Source organism: Dipodomys spectabilis, unplaced genomic scaffold (genome assembly GCF_019054845.1).
Source record: "Dipodomys spectabilis isolate Male_0828 unplaced genomic scaffold, ASM1905484v1 ptg000297l, whole genome shotgun sequence".
Taxonomy (NCBI): Eukaryota; Metazoa; Chordata; class Mammalia; order Rodentia; family Heteromyidae; genus Dipodomys; species Dipodomys spectabilis.
This window is the reverse complement of record NW_024870974.1, coordinates 20,715,407-20,733,034: the sequence shown is the minus strand read 5'-3', so window position 1 is coordinate 20,733,034 and position 17,628 is coordinate 20,715,407. Positions and strand designations below refer to the sequence as shown.

The following is a 17,628-nucleotide window of genomic DNA, read 5'->3' as shown; positions in this document are numbered from 1 at the left end:
GAGTCAGGCTCAGCAAGACAAAGTGTGAGTGTTTTCTCTCATGTGCAAATTAAATCTAAATTATAAACATAGATGAAGCATATACAGGGTCCTATGCATTACACATAAATAAGTGGACTAAAGTATGGACATACACAGGGGGAGATTCTAATTGTGTAACTCCTTTAAACAAAGGAGTAACAGTTTTACACAATGAATACCAAGAAGCTGAAGCATATTTATACAGGAGAGAGGGAGATAAAGGTTAAGGAGGCAGATAAATGGAGAGAGAAAAGATGGGTGAATATAGTCATAACACCCAATGAACAGATTGAACATGGAACCAGATAACCTGAGGGGATGAACAGGGCTGGGGCAGATGGAGGAGAATGAAGGAAGGGGTGACGTTGGTAAGATACATCACACTCACAAATGGACAGGCTGAGCAGAAACCCCTCTGTGCAACTCCTTAAAGATCATTTTGAAAATAAAAATTAACAAATTTATTTCCCCTAGTGGATACGAAAGACTCCCTCTTTCTGAGTACACACACTGACTGAGTTCCTCAGGGTGAGGTAGAGGAAGGAACTGAACCCTCGGCCTTCAGCTCCCACCCCAGTGAGCACATCAGAAGATGCCCTAGCCCCAGGCTATGAAATCTAACGAGCCTGGCCCCTGACAGAAAGAGAAGTCAACCTTGGTGGCATGGAGGTAGCAGAAGGCCCTTTCCCAGCAAATGACATCACCTTCTACTGCTGTACCTAGGACTTTCCTTGGTGAGCTTAAAAGTTTTACCTGAATTTAAATACCAGCCTCAACCCAGTTGCAATTACCATTGCATTCAAATGATAGCAAGGAAAGCCGATGTTTCTTTAGAATTGTCTTTTGTTCCCACTGTGCGGTGTCTATAAACTTACAGTAATTAAAAGCTATTCCTAGCCAAAGCAGACTAACCTTTTAAATGACTAGCTTCTGCTCCTTTCAAAGCACTGGAAATATTTTGGCAATGTATCATATTTCAGCTGTGCGCGAATAGGAAGCCAATGCCAGGCATCCACCACCACTGCGCCCACTGGCCAGCTCCCTGGGCCCCCGGGGCCACAGCTGCTCTGCTCTGCCCTGCTACAGCATCAACACAGCAGCCCTGGCCAGCCAGGCGCCAAAGGCCTAAGCCATGAAGCAAATGGTAACAACTGCACAGTACTTGAGACTGTAGAAATGAGGAAAACATCCCAGCACAGAGGGAAGTAACTTGAAACAGAAATAAGCCATCTTCCAATTCAGGGCCTCACTGGAGAATGTCACTGTCGGGTCAGCTATCAGATTATTTAATTGGGGGGTGGGGTAGACAAACACTCCTTGGTCTATTTATAAGCATGATTGTTAACCCTGGCGAGATGGTGTATTCCCGTCTGCTGCTGCTGGAGCGCCTCCTGACCCCAATGAACATCTCCCAACTTAATGCAGACCTTCAGGAACTATCGCTAGGGATTGCCATTTTCCTCCTCCTCCCCTGCACGGACCTGCCTACCAATCTCCAGAAGTTGCCTTCATTCCCTACTGATGGCCACCAACAGTAGGCCCGCACGGCTCCCAAGCCCACAGTGGACAGCATGCTCTCAGGCTGTGACGTGTCCACAGTGGTCCTTCCGTGGAAGACCCGCAGCCCTGACGTACAGCTTCATTCTGCCATTGCGCTATTATCTTCCTCACACTCCTGGCGTGCTCCTCTCCTGCTCCGTTCTATGTATGGTAAGGATGCGCCTACATTTTCCTCTATGCTCATAAGAGCTATGTGCAATTACGTACTCTATAGATGTAAACAACACCCACACACGTATATATAATACACACACACATTTTAAGTGTTTTTTTTTTTTAAATGAAACTACATATTCTCTGAAACATCTTGTTTTACTTGGTTCTACAATGCAGCATGGTTGAATTCCATACAGTGTGGTTTTAGCGCTCCCTTGCCTGGCATCGAATTTACTCCAGGCTTCAGGATATCCTGTTCTGTGCTTGAGCCATGATTTTCTCACACATTTCCCCACCCTGCACGCCTGCACTCTGTTTCTAAGCGTTCACTCTCATGACTCGGTTTTTCATTACTTTTTTTACATCTTGGTGTTTTATTTCTGTGAGTTTGGTAACTAAGACTAAGGTTCTGGATCAGCTACACACGCAACTTTACTTGTAATACTCAGGGTAGACCACTTTTTTTTTTTTTTTTGTCCGTCATGGGGCTTGAACTCTGGGCTTGGGCGCTGTCCCTCAGCTCTTCAGCTCAAGCCGAGCACTCTACCAGTTGAGCCACGGCACCACTTCCGGTTTTCTAGTGGTTTATTGGAGATAAGAGTTTCATGGACTTTCCTTGCCCGGGCTGGCTTTGAACCGTGATCCTCAGATCTCAGTCTCCTGAGTAGCTAGGATTACAGTCGTGAGCCACCGGCACCCGGCCACTTTTTAAATTGAGAAAAATTGACATTTAACTAGTAATATATGAGAATAAAATGTTCTCACGTCCTTGCCATTAATGGTCTTTAAAGGTTTCACCAGTCTGATTGTAAACAATTAACAATCACCTCACTATTCTAGTTTTGTGTCTCCAAGGGAAGGTAAGTAGCTTCTTTTCTCAAATTTCTTGTTCTTTTTCCTCTAATTTAGAATCCTTTGTCTGAAGACTGTTGCGCTCTTTGTTCAACTGTTGACCAATTTTCTTATATATTATAATTACTTATTATGGGGATTATAACAATAATTGTTAAGTTGCAAATAATTTTCCACATCTATTCTATCTCTGTTGTTTATGATATATGCCAATGTAAAACATCTCGATCACCAAATACTCATAAGTTACCATGCTTTTGTATTCACATTCTTTAGAAAACTTCCTTTGTTCTGCCTGTATAATTTACAGAGTTTCTGGAATTGTTTTGGATGGGTTTTCATGTAGTTTAATTTCCCACACTTAATTGATGCAACCTGAAATACATTTCTGTATATAGGATATGGTGGGGCTATAATTTTTCTTCCACATGTGCATTTATGTCACCATCTTTTTTTCTTAAATGCTGGATAAAACATAAGTTGAAACATAGGTAATCATCGCAAGCTCTGAAGCCTGCCTCTGGGTGGGGCAGGCTGCCGATCATCTCCGGGCATCCATTCCTATGATCAAACCTTGAGGTGGTTTTAACTATAGTAGTTCTATGCTGTGTTTGATGTCTGATCAGGTAAGCCTTACTACGCTTTTTATTGATTTTCCCCATAAGCTCTAAGCAGAGTTCATTCAGTCCCCAACATCCCTGTCTACATGAAGAACTCTGGACGTTTCAATTAAAGTTGCGTTATGTTGATAAACTGAATATCGTCAGTTTCCATTGGCCCTTCTCCTGCAACACAAATGCCATTTATCCAGTTATAAAGACCTTTCTGCATATTCTTCTATGCACTTTTATGCTTTTCCAGATTTTATACTTTGCTATAAAAGGGAGAAGCTATTTATTCATAAATATGTTCATTTACATCCAACAAAATTATATTCAACTTACCAACTAATCATATTGGACTTTTATTTACTAAATTCTTTTGGACTTTCATATCATTAGAAAACAATTTTATCTTCTGCCTTTAAATTTTATGTATAAGTAATATAATTTTCTCGTTTCCATTCCTCTAACCTGTAGTGAATATTGAATAATAATAATGGCATGGCTAACTTAGTGTCCAATTATTTAAGCACTTAATTGTTTGAGAATACTTACATCATTTTATTGGAATAGATTTTTTTATTATCTTCTAGTAATCAATTTCCCCTTTCTTATCCATGTCGCCACACTATCCAATACCTCTTTAGCATTGAGTTTTCTCCTTTAGTTATTAATCAAATGGATTGTATTGACTGACACAGTAATACTGAACAATTATACTTCACTAAAATAAACTCTACCTGGTTCAAGCATAGTTTTTTTCCCCTCACATAGATGAATTCTATTCAGTAGTCTTTCGTTTCAATGTCTTCACTTGTTTTTAATAGAATTTTAATTGTAGTTTGCTTCTTAAAACATTCATCAGGTTTGGGTATTATGCTTACCTAGTCTCTATAAACTATGCTATGGGAGCTTTCTGTTTTTCCCCTATAATCACATGGTATTTTCTATATACCAGTAATTCAAACATTTCTAGTACAATACCTATAAAGGGCTCCTGAAAGAGTTTCTGCTGCTAGGGATATAGCTCAGTGGTAGAGCTCTTACCCCACATGTACAAGGTCCTGGGTTTGATTCCTGGCATAAATCTTAGTTCTGGTCCCCATGCTCCCCACTCCCGCCCCAAGAAAGGAAAGAAATGCAAAAAGTAAGCAAGAGTAGCTGCTCCCCACCTGATCTGTGTAGTTATGGATTAACCTACATCCTTCAAGTTCTGCCTCCTTACGGTGAAGAAACAGAGATTTGTAAAGAGAAGATACACACCAAATTAGATTTCTGTGGACAAGAATAAACCCCAGGCTGTTTACCTTGCTGGCTCAATACTGAGTGCCACCCCTCCTCCACCCCTCTCCTCAATGCCGCCCCATGATGCTAAGTCCTCCCTCTGGACAGAGTGAAGAGCTCAGTGAGCCTTGTCATGATGCTCAGTCCTCCCACTGGACAGAGTGAAGAGCTCAGTGAGCCACCTCATGATGCTCAGTCCTCCCACTGGACAGAGTGAAGAGCTCAATGAGCCACCTTATGATGCTCAGTCCTCCGACTGGACAGAGTGAAGAGCTCAGTGAGCCTTCTCATGATGCTCAGTCCCCCCATTGGACAGAGTGAAGAGCTCAGTGAGCCTTCTCATGATGCTCAGTGCCCCCACTGGACAGAGTGAAGAGCTCAGTGAGCCTTCTCATGATGCTCAGTCCCCCCATTGGACAGAGTGAAGAGCTCAGTGAGCCTTCCCATGATGCTCAGTCCTCCCACTGGACAGAGTGAAGAGCTCAGTGAGCCACCTCATGATGCTCAGTCCTCCCACTGGACAGAGTGAAGAGCTCAGTGAGCCTTGTCATGATGCTCAGTGCCCCCACTGGACAGAGTGAAGAGCTCAGTGAGCCTTCTCATGATGCTCAGTGCCCCCACTGGACAGAGTGAAGAGCTCAGTGAGCCTTCCCATGATGCTCAGTCCTCCCACTGGACAGAGTGAAGAGCTCAGTGAGCCTTCTCATGATGCTCAGTCCCCCCACTGGACAGAGTGAAGAGCTCAGTGAGCCTTCGCAGGGCCGAGTCCTCAAGGATATGCATGCTCCCTGGGCTGCTCGCCGTGGATGCTTGACTGTAAGAAAGCTGCCTGGAAAGCAGCCTTACCCAATATCTCTATGGAATTAGAAAAGGGGACAGTGCATTCCAGCTGTTATGATCTAGCTAGGTTACACAACTTCCCGGTCCTCAACAGACAGCTAGATATTAGAGCAATCCATTCTGATAAAAAGTAAATTTTTCATCATGAGGGGAAAAGAATCACAATGTCATCCAATCAGCCACCCTGACACCTGCACCAAACTCTACCCCATCCACCAAGCACTGACCATCTGCCTCCCAGGGAGGCTCCACCAGCCATGGGGAGGCTGAGGTGCCATAGGAGGGAACAAGGAACATTCCAGACCATCAGCTCCACTCTCCCACTGGTTGTGATGCAAAGGTCTGGATAGTCACAGGAACACAAGAACAACAGCTAGATAATAAGTTACAGCTGAACTGGGGAGGAGGGACAACATAAAAAAGGCCATCATTTCTCTCTTCACCCATTTAATACTAGCAGGTAAATAAATATGGAATGGCAAAGCAATATATCTGTCTCACAAACTCTAAGTAATGATCAACGCAAAAGGAAAACACAACCAGATTAGTCACCTGCCTTAACTAATTAGAAATGGAGCGATACAGAAGACTGCATTGCTGAGTCAGTCTAATATGATCATTCGATGGACTCAAATAATACACTTTGCAAGCATATAATTCATGAGTGGTCCAAAATCAGTCTCATTCCTTGTGCCTTAAACACATGACAATCTTAAAGTATTTAGGTTGTTCGTTATAAGCACTGGTCCGTCTGCTTTATCTCCCTACCCCCCCAAAGAAGAACATGACAAATGAGAAGCTGAGGCTGGCACCAGCCCCGTGTCCCTGGGGACTAATAGAATATTCACGAACCGCGCTTCTATTTACACTACCATCACTGAAGCTAATCCTTAGCTATTTTAGGGAAAAGGTTATGCTTTAATTAACAGCATTTTCCAAACAAAAGCTGTTTGCATTTCTTAAGTATTTTCAAATTTCAGAAATTTTATTTCACAGCAGGAGCTCCAGTTGATCCCATGCTTTTATGTGATAACACTTCTGATAAAGAAAGTAAGTCTTTGAAAGATGCCAAATAATTAGTTTCCAGCAACGGAAGTCAACAAGAACCATAATTAATGCTTAAGAACACTGTTTATGTCGAGAGCATCAATATATAGTGGAGGGACCAGAAGAGAAAGAAACACCTTTGCCCCTGAGTAAACACAAGCACTGAACGGGCACCTTGGCACCTGAGGTATAGCGCTTTCCTAGCTCCATGCTTTCATGTTCTCTGTCTTTCTGACACCACGGGACTGTTGCAAGGCTGAATGTAATCATATGCTTTGCAGGGGATAACAGTCCATAGTTTATGCTTGCTTCCTAATTTTTCAGTGGCTGGCTTCACCCAAGATCTTATCTCTTTCTCAGAAAAGTTGGAAGCAGCAAATGTAGGATCACTTGAAAAAAGATACAAAGACACTAAATACACATAGCCATTTCAGCTACTATTCCCTGCTTCGACTTGTACCATGTATGGAGAAACAGGAGCTGGCAGCAAAAACAATAATCATTGCAGTAAATTAACATTTGCTAATTACTCTGCGGCAGCTAGTCTTATAAAAAGTTCCATGCGTTAACTCATTCAATCCTTATAACAACGCTCCAAGGTGATAGAATAAATATAAGAATAACAACAAATAGAATAATAAAGGAAATTAAGGAACCCAACATTAACTCTCCTAGAGTCACAAAGCTGGCAGTTGAAATAAATCCAGGCAGTCTGTTTGTAGAACCTTCCTTCTTAATAACTCTACCAGACCACCATCATCATTTCTGTTCTCTGTCTGTACTGTGCACTTATCTGACAACCTGTACTATAATAGAGAAATAAACGTTTACAAATGTTCCTTAGAGAAAGGAGTAGTTACTGAAGCTGAAGGGAAATCCCTCGGCGCGGCTCCTCAGCTCGGTAGCCACTCTTAGTTTTAGCTATAACCTTCCTGGAGCCTACCGGTATACCTGACACCAATGCCCTTCCTTCCTTTTCCTTTACTGTTGACCATTAAGAACCCCATCTTTCTCCTGCCTTGAAGTTCATTCTGCTGGGAGAGCTTTCATGGAGGAAGCTACCTCCTTCTCATCAACTTCTTCAGAGAGGCATTCTTATCTGCCCAGGTATGGTGCGAGTGGCCACTAGGGACTGCACCAGCACCTCAATGTCCATACAAGAGTGGAATTCACCAAGTCGGAAGATAGAAGTATCTACAGCAAAAGGCCACTGGGATTATTCATGGCCTTGATGCAACGAGATCAATTATTACCTTCTCTGTTGACTTGGGTGCCAGTAACAATGACAGTAAAAATTGAGGAGATTTCTGACCTGATAGTATTCGAAACAATAAGTTGTTAAGAGTACAGCACTTTATCCATCGTGGGCTTTTGTGGTTTTTTTTTTTTTGAATAATTACAATATCTTGAAAGCTTTGAATATCTTCCACCCGCTTTCTGCCGCAGTATCGCCCATTCAGATCCACACAACAGTAGTAACTACAGCCACAAACAAGCCACGAGGTCATAAGCCTCTCTAAGAGAGAGGGATCTACCCTGAAGGTTTTTCCTTCAGCCGGCTCCCATCCTGGCCATCAGCCAGATGAATACAAACAACACCCGAAACACTAGAAATGGAGTACAAGTATAAACACAGACCCTGTACCCCTTGAAAAACAAATGTCAGTGGCTTCCAAAGCCCACTCACAGAAAAGCACAAGTCCTTCATTTTCCCAAAGAAAGAAAGAAGCGGAGGCACTTACAGTGTCGTGGGACTTGTCCTTCACATCATACACGGCTAGTTTTATTGTGGTCTCTTCGTAGATGGGGTACTCGGGTGGGAACGTGACACCAGTCAGAAACAGTGGGTCTCTTGTTCCCTGAAATAGCACACGCAGACAACTTGGATTCAATAAGGCAGCAACTGCAGGCAACAGCATGCAATGACACACAAGTGTGCGGACTGTGACCCGCTCTTCTAGGACACGGTTCCATTCGAAGGGAGCTCTAGGCAGCCAGCGGTAGCACGTGGTGCCGGAGGAGGGTGCCACCGAGCTGTACGCTCGGTGGATTTCTGTATTGTCAGAGCCGTGCATGACAAGTCTTGAACACATGAGTGTTACTTTACCCCTAACCTTTCTTCAGGCCCAATGTCAGTCCATTGCAGTGTACTTAACCGTTTTATTGTTATATAGTTATCTATAAATTGCGCAGGTAGGCTAAGTTAAATGTAAGCTATTCTCTCAGAGTTACTTGGTAATTCTGCTACCTAACCTAGCTTTGACAGCATTTATTTGTGTTTTGAGGTGCAGTTGTGACTTTTTTTCCCCTCCAGACTGACTTGAACACTAATAAAAGGAAACTGAATATGGTATATTAGGAGCGGTGGCTCAGGATGTGGCACACAGAATATTTCAATTCCTTAGAAGGCCTTTTTAAGAGCTGACATCCAACCTTCAGTTTTATGCACACACACACACACACACACACACACACACACACACACACACATGCACACACACAATTGTCCATGGAAGTTTCTAAAAGCCCATGTTATTCTCTCACTCATTTGTTTATTCATCCATTTTTTTTTTTACTTCAAAAGCAAAATACAGTTTTCCTTGGCTCTTTCAGGATCCACAACGAATAAAACTGCCAAAATATAGCCACACATATTCCAATATAAAATTTTGAAATGATCTACTAGAAATTATTTTTATGAAAAAGAATAATTGTTTGATATGTGCAAGTGGCATAATAAGAATTTAGAAGAAGAAGAAAAACACATCAATACGTAATTAAGTTTTAAAATTTGGTGAAATTTTAAAAATAATCAGCCAGGTGCATGTGGCTCATGCCTGAAATCCTAGCTACTCAGATCAGGCAAGAAAGTCCACAAGACTCTTATCTCCAATGAACAACTGAAAAAGCCAGAAGTGGAGCGGTGACTCAAGTGGCAGAGCACTAGCCTTGAGTACAAATGCTTCAGGACAATACTCAGGCAGGCCCTGAGTTCAAGCCCCAGGACCTGCACCAAAACAAAACAGAACAGTACTTGAAAATACTCTTCAGAACAATTTTATGATTTTAGTCCAGTGAGCAAGTGAAGTTATTTTGGCTAAGTCAGCAATGGCATGAATGGTGCATGATACCAGCCTGAACTCAAAGTTTCCAAAGAGCAGAATTAGAGATCCAGGCAGGATCTAGGTCAGTCCCATAATAGAAGTAACTCAGGATCAGTCTGAATCACTTCTTCCACCAACTGCACCAAAGCAGGCCTCGTTGGCCCGGCCAGCCAGGTCTGGGGCTGGGTGCCACAGACCACACCTCACACCACACAGACACGGCTGACAAATCTAAGCAAAGCAAACAAACCTGAGGGAGAGACTTAGTCAGCTTTCTCCAGCCCTAGAACAGCAGGCAAGTCTTTCTCCTCCACTCGCGTCTTGAAATGTGTGATCCGAGCAAAATAATCAGAACGGAAACACTTCCTCTTTTACACTGGATCCAACACAATAACCAGTTTCCTCCTGACACATCTGAACGATCTATCACTACTCATTAACGTAAATAGGAAATAGCTTATCGGACGAGTCTTTACACCTTTTGCCTGGAAACATCACCGATTCTCAAGTTCATCAACCAACCTTTCTTGGAAAAACAGCATCCTCTGAAAGACAAAGACACACACACACACACACACACACACACACACACTCACAGACATGCACATGCACCTGCCCACACACAGCAGGGAGCAGTGGCTTCTACAAATCAGACGGAAGAACACAGGACCAAATGAAAAGAGCAAAACCACATGGAGCACTCCGACAGGTCCTCTGAGAGTATGTTCTCTCCCGTTCATTTAAAATCTATTGCTTTTCTGTGCTGCGATCTGGTTTGGGAATTCCATGTGAAAAGTTTTGTGTGAAAGAAGCATAAAAGTCTTCCAAGAAAAACGGGTGATTTCTTTCTCCTTGGGTTTATTCTGGTGATGGAACAATTCATGAACCCTTGATAACCACAGGTATGCATTGCTTCCTTAGTGACAGGAAAATAACAGCTCTAGACCACAGAGTAACTTATGCTCATGCTCAGAGAAACAGAGAGGGGGGCGGGGGCGGGGAGGAAGGGAGAGGGCGCAAACAGCAAGCTCACCTCCACAGTCTCGGTGCTGGAATACCTTGAGACACTCTGCTGGGCGGGCTGGATTACTGAGACCTGCACCAGGGTGTTCAGCTTCCGATCACGGCCAGGAGCCACGAGATCCTTGCATGCTGGCAATGGCAGAGGAGAAAGAAAGAAAGAAAAGAAACTGACACCATCGCTCAGGGAAACACGCCTGTCAGTCTGTCTCTGTCCGGATTGGAGAGTAAACTTGGCGGGGCTCGCTGGGACTCAGGCAGCTCTGCAGAGGAAGTCCCTTGGAAGTACCTTACAGAAATAGGAAGTCACGTGCCCCCGCCGTGCTGAATTCGGACTTCATTTCCACTGACTACATTTGCAGCTCCTGCAAGTTGTTGGCTGTGTGAGAACGCCCATATCCACTGCCCCAGGGACTTCAGGGGCTTTAATTAGTCCTGAAGCCCGTGGGCTTTAATTCACACTCCTGGCTGGGGGAAACTGATTGACTGGGCTATATCCAGGAAACCAGCAATGCACATACTAGCACTGGCTGGGTTAGTTCGCACGTGTGAGTGAGCACACACTTCTCCTCACCAGCTCCGGCCTCTGCTGCCATCCACAAGCACAGAAACAGGAACAGTAGTTACCAGGACAGAGCTCAGCGGGGAGGAAGGGTTAAAAAGGCCCTTTGTCTGGAATTCTAGCCGAGCCTGAGAAAGCACCCTGGGATAAGCATGGGGTAATTCTTGCCCAGGGGCCACAAATCTTAAGAACTTTCTCTTGGGACAAGGCTCAAGTTACAGACACCAGCCACCATACCATATTTCCTTGAGTATTTTCTCCTCTCACATATCCTCCTCCCACTTTGGAGAAGAAAAAGCCAACAACAACTACAAATCGGCTTTCTTCTCAGCAATCCAATATCTGCCCTCTTCCTTCCATCTCCCCGCTGGTTTTGAAATAGGAATTTCGCTCTGTGAAGCTGAGTTGTTAGGAGGTGATGGAAAGGGGCTCAAGTTTGGCTCCACTTGGACTGCCAAGGACTAGAGCTCCTGCTAGGGGTTCTGAGAAGCAGCAGCCCAGGGGCCTAACAAGAGTGCCTGGGTCTCTCTCTCCCTCAGCATCCCCCACCCTTCCCTCTGATCACAGCCAGCTTACAAGGAGCTTAAGCTCTGCCCTGAGTCTGTGGCCCTCAGCTGCTAGGACAGAGGTAATATATAGGCTTATATCTTAAAAGCAAAGGAAATTATACAGATAATTATCACCTTTCCATTTCTTACAGATCATCTCAGGAGATAGAGAACACAAGTGGTTGGCAATCAAACAAGCCAGGGCTTTGTTCAATTCTAATAGTCATAACTGGCAAAAAAAAAAAAAAATTGCATTTCTTTTTGCCAGACTTTGGGATCCTCTTTCTTCTCTCGAGATGGCATTTTGATTTACATTTGTCTTATTCAATCCACATGACTCAAGCAATACAGGAGAGCTTAACAAAGGACATGTGCAGGGGGCGGGGGGAATGTAGCCACAGTTAATTTAACCCTCATTATTCTTGAGGCATTCTGTTTCCCATCTCTTGATTCCTCACAATCATACTTTGAATGATTACTTTAGCTTGGCATATTAAAAAAAAAACAAAACTAGAAACTTTGCAGGACACTAGTGGCTCATGCCCATAATCCTAACTACTCAGGAGGCTGAGATCTGAGGAACACAGTTTGAGGCCAGCACAGGCAGGAAAATGAGGAAAATCTTACCTCCAACTAAGCACACACACACACACACACACACACACACACACGCGCCAGAAGTGGACCTGTGGCTCAAGTGGTAGAGCCCTAGCCTTGAGCATAAACAGTCAGAGAGAAGGTTCAGGGCCAGAGTTAAAGCCCCAGGACCTAGGAGGGCGGAAAAAAAACAACTAGAAGCTTAGAAACATGATATGCTATATTTACATGACTAGATCCCTTCGGAAGCTTTCTTACATCAGTACCTTGAGCTCCATTTCTTCCTTGGCTTGCTGACCCACCATGTTTAGAAACTATTGCCGGGTGCCAGTGGCTCACACCTGTAATCCTAGCGACTCAGGAGGCTGAGATCTGAGGATCACAGCTTAAAGCCAGCCCAGGCAGGAAACTCTGTGAGATTTGTATCTCCAATAAACCACTAGAAAACCAGAAGTGGTGCTGTGGCTCAAGCAGTAGAGCGCTTGCCTTGAGCTGAAGAGTGCAGGGACAGTGCCCAGGCCCAGAGTTCAAGCCCCACGACCGACCAAAAAAAAAAAAAAAAAAAGAAAAGAAAGAAAAAGAAACCACTGCCACTGCCCTTTGTTGCTCAACCAAGAGCGTTACACTTTTAAAAACTACTGATGCGAGGTTTCAATAACATCAACCTATCACAGAAAGGAAAGGAAAGCTCCGCTTTAGATGTCACTGTTCTCTGGTAGCTATTTTGATCGTTTCCTTTTGTTGCCCTTTGAATGTGTTGAATTGTGGCACTCCTTGGGTTTCTGCGCTCCGTGAACACTTACTGATGATGGCCTGTGTTGGTTTTAGGATTCCCAAGGGTGGGCCATATTTTTCCACTTTCTGATGATAGCTTTGTACTCTGTGAACTCCTGACACCCAACCGGCTCAGAATAACTCACTTCTCTGAGTTCTTATGGTGCTGGATTGTGGTCTGTGGTTAGTTCCCAGAAGTGAGCAGCTATGTCTCCATTTCATCAGAGAAAACCTGAGTGTCGCCGCCTTACACCGCTTAAGAACAGAGAGAATCTCTACTAGGCTGGCATGTTTTGAAGAGGGATTCAGATACCCCAATACGAATCATAGTAATTTGCATTTCATTATATTCCAGGCCTACAAGTAGTCATATAAAAACCTCAGCAATAATTAGCCAGGCACCAGTAGCTCCTGTCTGTGATCCCAGATACTCAGGAGGCTGAGATCTGAGGATCACAGTTCAAAGCCAGCCGGGGCAGGAAACTCCATGAGACTCTTATCACCAATTAACCAAAAGAAAAAAAAAATGCTCCAAATGGAGAAGTGGAGGTGTGGAGCACGTTGTAAAGTGCCTGGCTTTGAGTGAAAAAGCCAAGGGAGAGCATGAGGCCCTGAGTTCAACTCTGACTACAGGCACAAACAGAAACTGAAAACAATAATAATCACTCTATTGGGCACTGCAGTCTTCTCTTTTCTTCCTGACAGCCAACAAAATTCACTCTTCCTTCTGACTAAAGCACCAAGATTTCATAGGAGAGAAGTGTAGCTCACAGAATTTCTGAGACACGGGCCTAGGTTCTCCATAACAACTTTACACTCGACACGTTTCCTGTCTCAACAGGGTGGGCATATGGAAGCAATCTGGCTTTTTATGAATCAAGTTTTCTATGCAGAAATAGGTTTGCCAGCAACAGTTTCAGTATGTATAATTCCCTCATGCTTTCAGGATCCCAGTTTGAAGCCAGCCCAGCCAAACAAATCCAAGAGACTCTTATCTCCAATTAACCAGCAAGAAGACAGAAGAGCTGTGGCTCAAGTGGTAGAGCACCCCTCCTGAGTGTAAAAGTAGTGCACAAGGACCTGAGATCAACTTCAGTACTGGTACCAGAAATCAAATTTAAAATAAAATCTCCATCTTTCTCAAAATACTGTTGATGTGAGTTTTTCAATGAAATATCAGCTTGTGTTTCACACAGCCAGCCTTTCTAAATCATGTCAAGTCTACCAGCTTCTTAGATCCTTTCTATCATTCCAGCTAAGCTTGGATACTATCAGTGAGCTCAGTAGCAGCAACAATTGATTTGAATTAGAATGCTACTACCAGGTCAGGTGGCTTTGAATCATCACTTAATTAGAAGGGTTGTGAAGCGTCTGCATGAACGTGCAGGGCCCAGCCTTGTGGGAAAACCTGAGGCCTCCGGCAGCCTGGGTCACGCTAACTGCAAGCAACTGCCCTTCACTGTAAGAACGGTTTGTCTGTTTTTCTACAAAGTTTGGTCATTTTTCTTCCCTTACCTACACTGATCTCTCTTCCTGGCCTTTCATGTAAGTGACAACTAACAAAACTGTTGTCTTTTCCCCACAACGAACCACCTGGGTAAGAAAGGAATGAAAACCTTTGAGAAGAAGTTTTTCATCTTTACAATTCTTTACTGAGACGAACCAAAGGACATTCAGGCCTAGAGAAGACAGCACACGGCATAGCACGTGAAGCATAAAAAAATTGCTATGCTTTGTCTGCCGGTGTTTTAGTTATAATAAGAGTTGCACGTGAGGCAAGCGCTTTACTACCCTAGCTTGAGTCTATTATTCAGACAGGATGCTGAGATTTGGCCCAGACTGGCCTCAGATTGTGATACTCCTCCCTCAGACTCTAGAGTTGCCAGAAGAACAGGGAGATGTCATTACATAGGGGCTCAACCTTTAGTTAAGATAAATCATATTTGATTCTGGGGTCCGGCCTAAGGAGCTACACGGCCTTTCCTCCATTATTCCATGTGACTTTGAGTCTCTGGAATTAAGTGAACAGACTCTATTAAAAAAAAAAGAAGATATGAGAATATAAGAAAGTGATATAAGAACACTAGGCATCTAAGAAGTCTTTGAATGTGTTATTGTTGTTGTTATAGATCTTAATATGAATAGTTACATATTAACATAAAATTGATTTATTATTACACATGTTTATAATAATCATATGCTCAAGATAATCTAGGTTGACCCTGGTTTTAGGTAAGGTTATTATTTTTTAATAAAAGCATTTATTCATCAAAATTATATTGAATCTCCTCCAAAACTGAGAAAATTGAGGGCAGGGGTGGGTTGAGAGGAATGGAGAGAACGTTGAAAGGCGTGGCACTGATTAAGATGCACTGTGTTCATAAGCTGCTTTGATGACCAGCAACCCCTTTGTACACTACTGAAGATAACAACAGTAGTATAAAAAGAATTTATTAAACATATTTATGGATTTTTGTATCTTGTTTCTATATCGTGAAATAAGTGTTTTTAAACCATTTATTGGATCATGTGTTTATTTCAAAACACAGTTATCATTCGTGTATTTCATCTGTGAAGCCAGATGGGTATTTTATATTCTCACCTATGATCAGGAAACTTCCAAATAAAAAACAATGGCAAAAATTGCAGAAAGTTTTATCTTGTTTCCTGGCTAATGTATCACAAGGGTAAAAAACAGAAAAAAGAAAAAACAGTCGAAGCCCCCTTTAGCAGGGGCTTACCTGGAGAGTGCATTTCTTTCCTTAGAGGATCAGGGCTCTGAGGAACATTACCTTGACAATGGCCGTAACCAGGCTTTTCTGCTCTCAACATGCCCTGTCTTTATCAAAAAGAGGCAAATAGAACTGCTTTCTCTCTCCCCCTCTTTCCCCGCCTTCTCTCTTTCTCCTCCTCTTTCATAAATCCTTGCTATATATCCCAGGCTAGCCTTGAACTCACAATCGCCCTGCCTCAGGAGTGAAAGGGTTGGGCTTTATGTCTGTGCCACTACAACCACCCAAACTTGCTAATCTTGCTGTTAAACAAACATGATCTGGATCCAGGTGATTTTTAATATACAGAAATATATATGTGTGTGTATATACTATATGATATGTATACATATATACATATGGATGGATATGCATATATACATATATGCCTATGCAGATATATACACTATGTATATGAAAACAATTATAAAACACAATACTTAATAAAGAGTAATAGAGAGGAAATTAATTTGATTAGCATATATATCAAAATGAAATCCCTCTAAAAATCCATTTATGATCATTTTTATCCAGATTACATACTTAATAATTTTCATTATGTCGTGGCATATAACTGTGTTTATACATGGAGAGATGGAGTTTGGTGTTTTTTGTTGAAAATTGTTTTCATCTTTAGTCATGAGATAGCTGTAGTTCACAGACTTTTATATCTCTTTCTGGTTTGGGGATCACTGAGTCTCTGGACATGAATTAGTGTTAGTTCTGCTTCTGTTTCTTGAAAGAGTGCACAGCTGATCCGTGTCTTCCTTTCATTAAATGTTTCACAGGACAAACAAGTAGGAATAAAACGTGGTCTTGTTAGTCACAGTGGTGACTAGTGGAGGCCGACTTTGATGTGAGCTCTCCCCTTCCACTTCATTGGGAATGCAAGACTGAAAGGCCAAAGGACAGAGTACCCCAGAATAGAAATGTAGCCTCACACACAGGACCTTAGAGAAATACCCAGGGCTTCCCGGCCACTTCCTCTCCAGCCACTAGTGGGCCAGAATCAGCCCTTTCCCCGAGGCTCAGGGAAGATGTTTGCTCCCTAAGTACATTAAAAAAAAAACTCACTTCTCAGATTCTTAACACTGGGTCAAGTTTCTCAAAAAATGTCACATACATATTCTCTTTGTACTCCTCCAAAAATTAAGAGTCTACTTACTAATCAATTGATAAGTCAATATTTGTCCAGTCCAATATTGGACTCTACTATCTGGTTTCACAGTTACTGTTCTAAATCAGTGATTACATTTAGATTCAATCAATTTACATCATACATTAAAAAATATGCAACACTTAAAAGCCTGGTGGCTCCTCTCCCTAATCACTTTGCTAGTATAAAATCCTCTCGCATTCTTAGTTTCCTCTGCTCTCTGTTGGTCTATTCTTCCTTCCCTTTGGAATTCCAGGAAGACAGGAATTTTCTGCAGCCTGGGGTGTCATCTACAGTTGGAATCCCCTGAGGAGATTTCCAAGACTAGGCTACATACCTTCCAGCGCAGTTTATGACATGATAATTCAACTAACTGTGTGTCGTAAACTTCACAGTGGCATCATACAACACGAGGTCCATAGCTGTGGGCACGCTCCACTCAGGTCTGATGATATGCTTAAGGTTAGGAATGTGGTTCTAAATGGTTCTAACCAAGTTATGACCATTCATGGCAATCCTTCCGTGTTCATCCTGAATTTCTGCAGTCTTCAAGCTTTCCTTCAGTGACTATACCCCATGTTCTGCCAGCTGTGGCCCTTTGAGCAGCCTACTCACTGTCCTTTTTTCATTTGCTATTATTCCTATTTGTTTTCTCAAACTTCTAACACATGATCCTCTTATCACTTTGTAACATGAGGGTCCTGAAAGTCGCCACTCATATATTTACAAGACCT

At 42.8% G+C, this 17,628-nt stretch overlaps 1 protein-coding gene across 7 annotated transcripts in view; it reads right to left on the bottom strand.

Annotated features, from left to right (window-relative positions):
* The window catches only part of Inpp4b (inositol polyphosphate-4-phosphatase type II B), a 429,128-nt gene that overhangs the window by 237,620 nt on the left and 173,880 nt on the right, over window positions 1-17,628 (bottom strand). For all 7 annotated transcript variants that reach the window (XM_042701677.1, XM_042701676.1, XM_042701675.1 and 4 more), the window contains exons 5-6: window positions 10,500-10,618; window positions 8,105-8,221 (exon numbers count right to left, since the gene is read on the bottom strand). In XM_042701677.1, coding sequence (XP_042557611.1) covers window positions 8,105-8,221; window positions 10,500-10,618 — 236 coding nt within the window. The remainder of the gene's footprint in view (window positions 1-8,104; window positions 8,222-10,499; window positions 10,619-17,628) is intronic.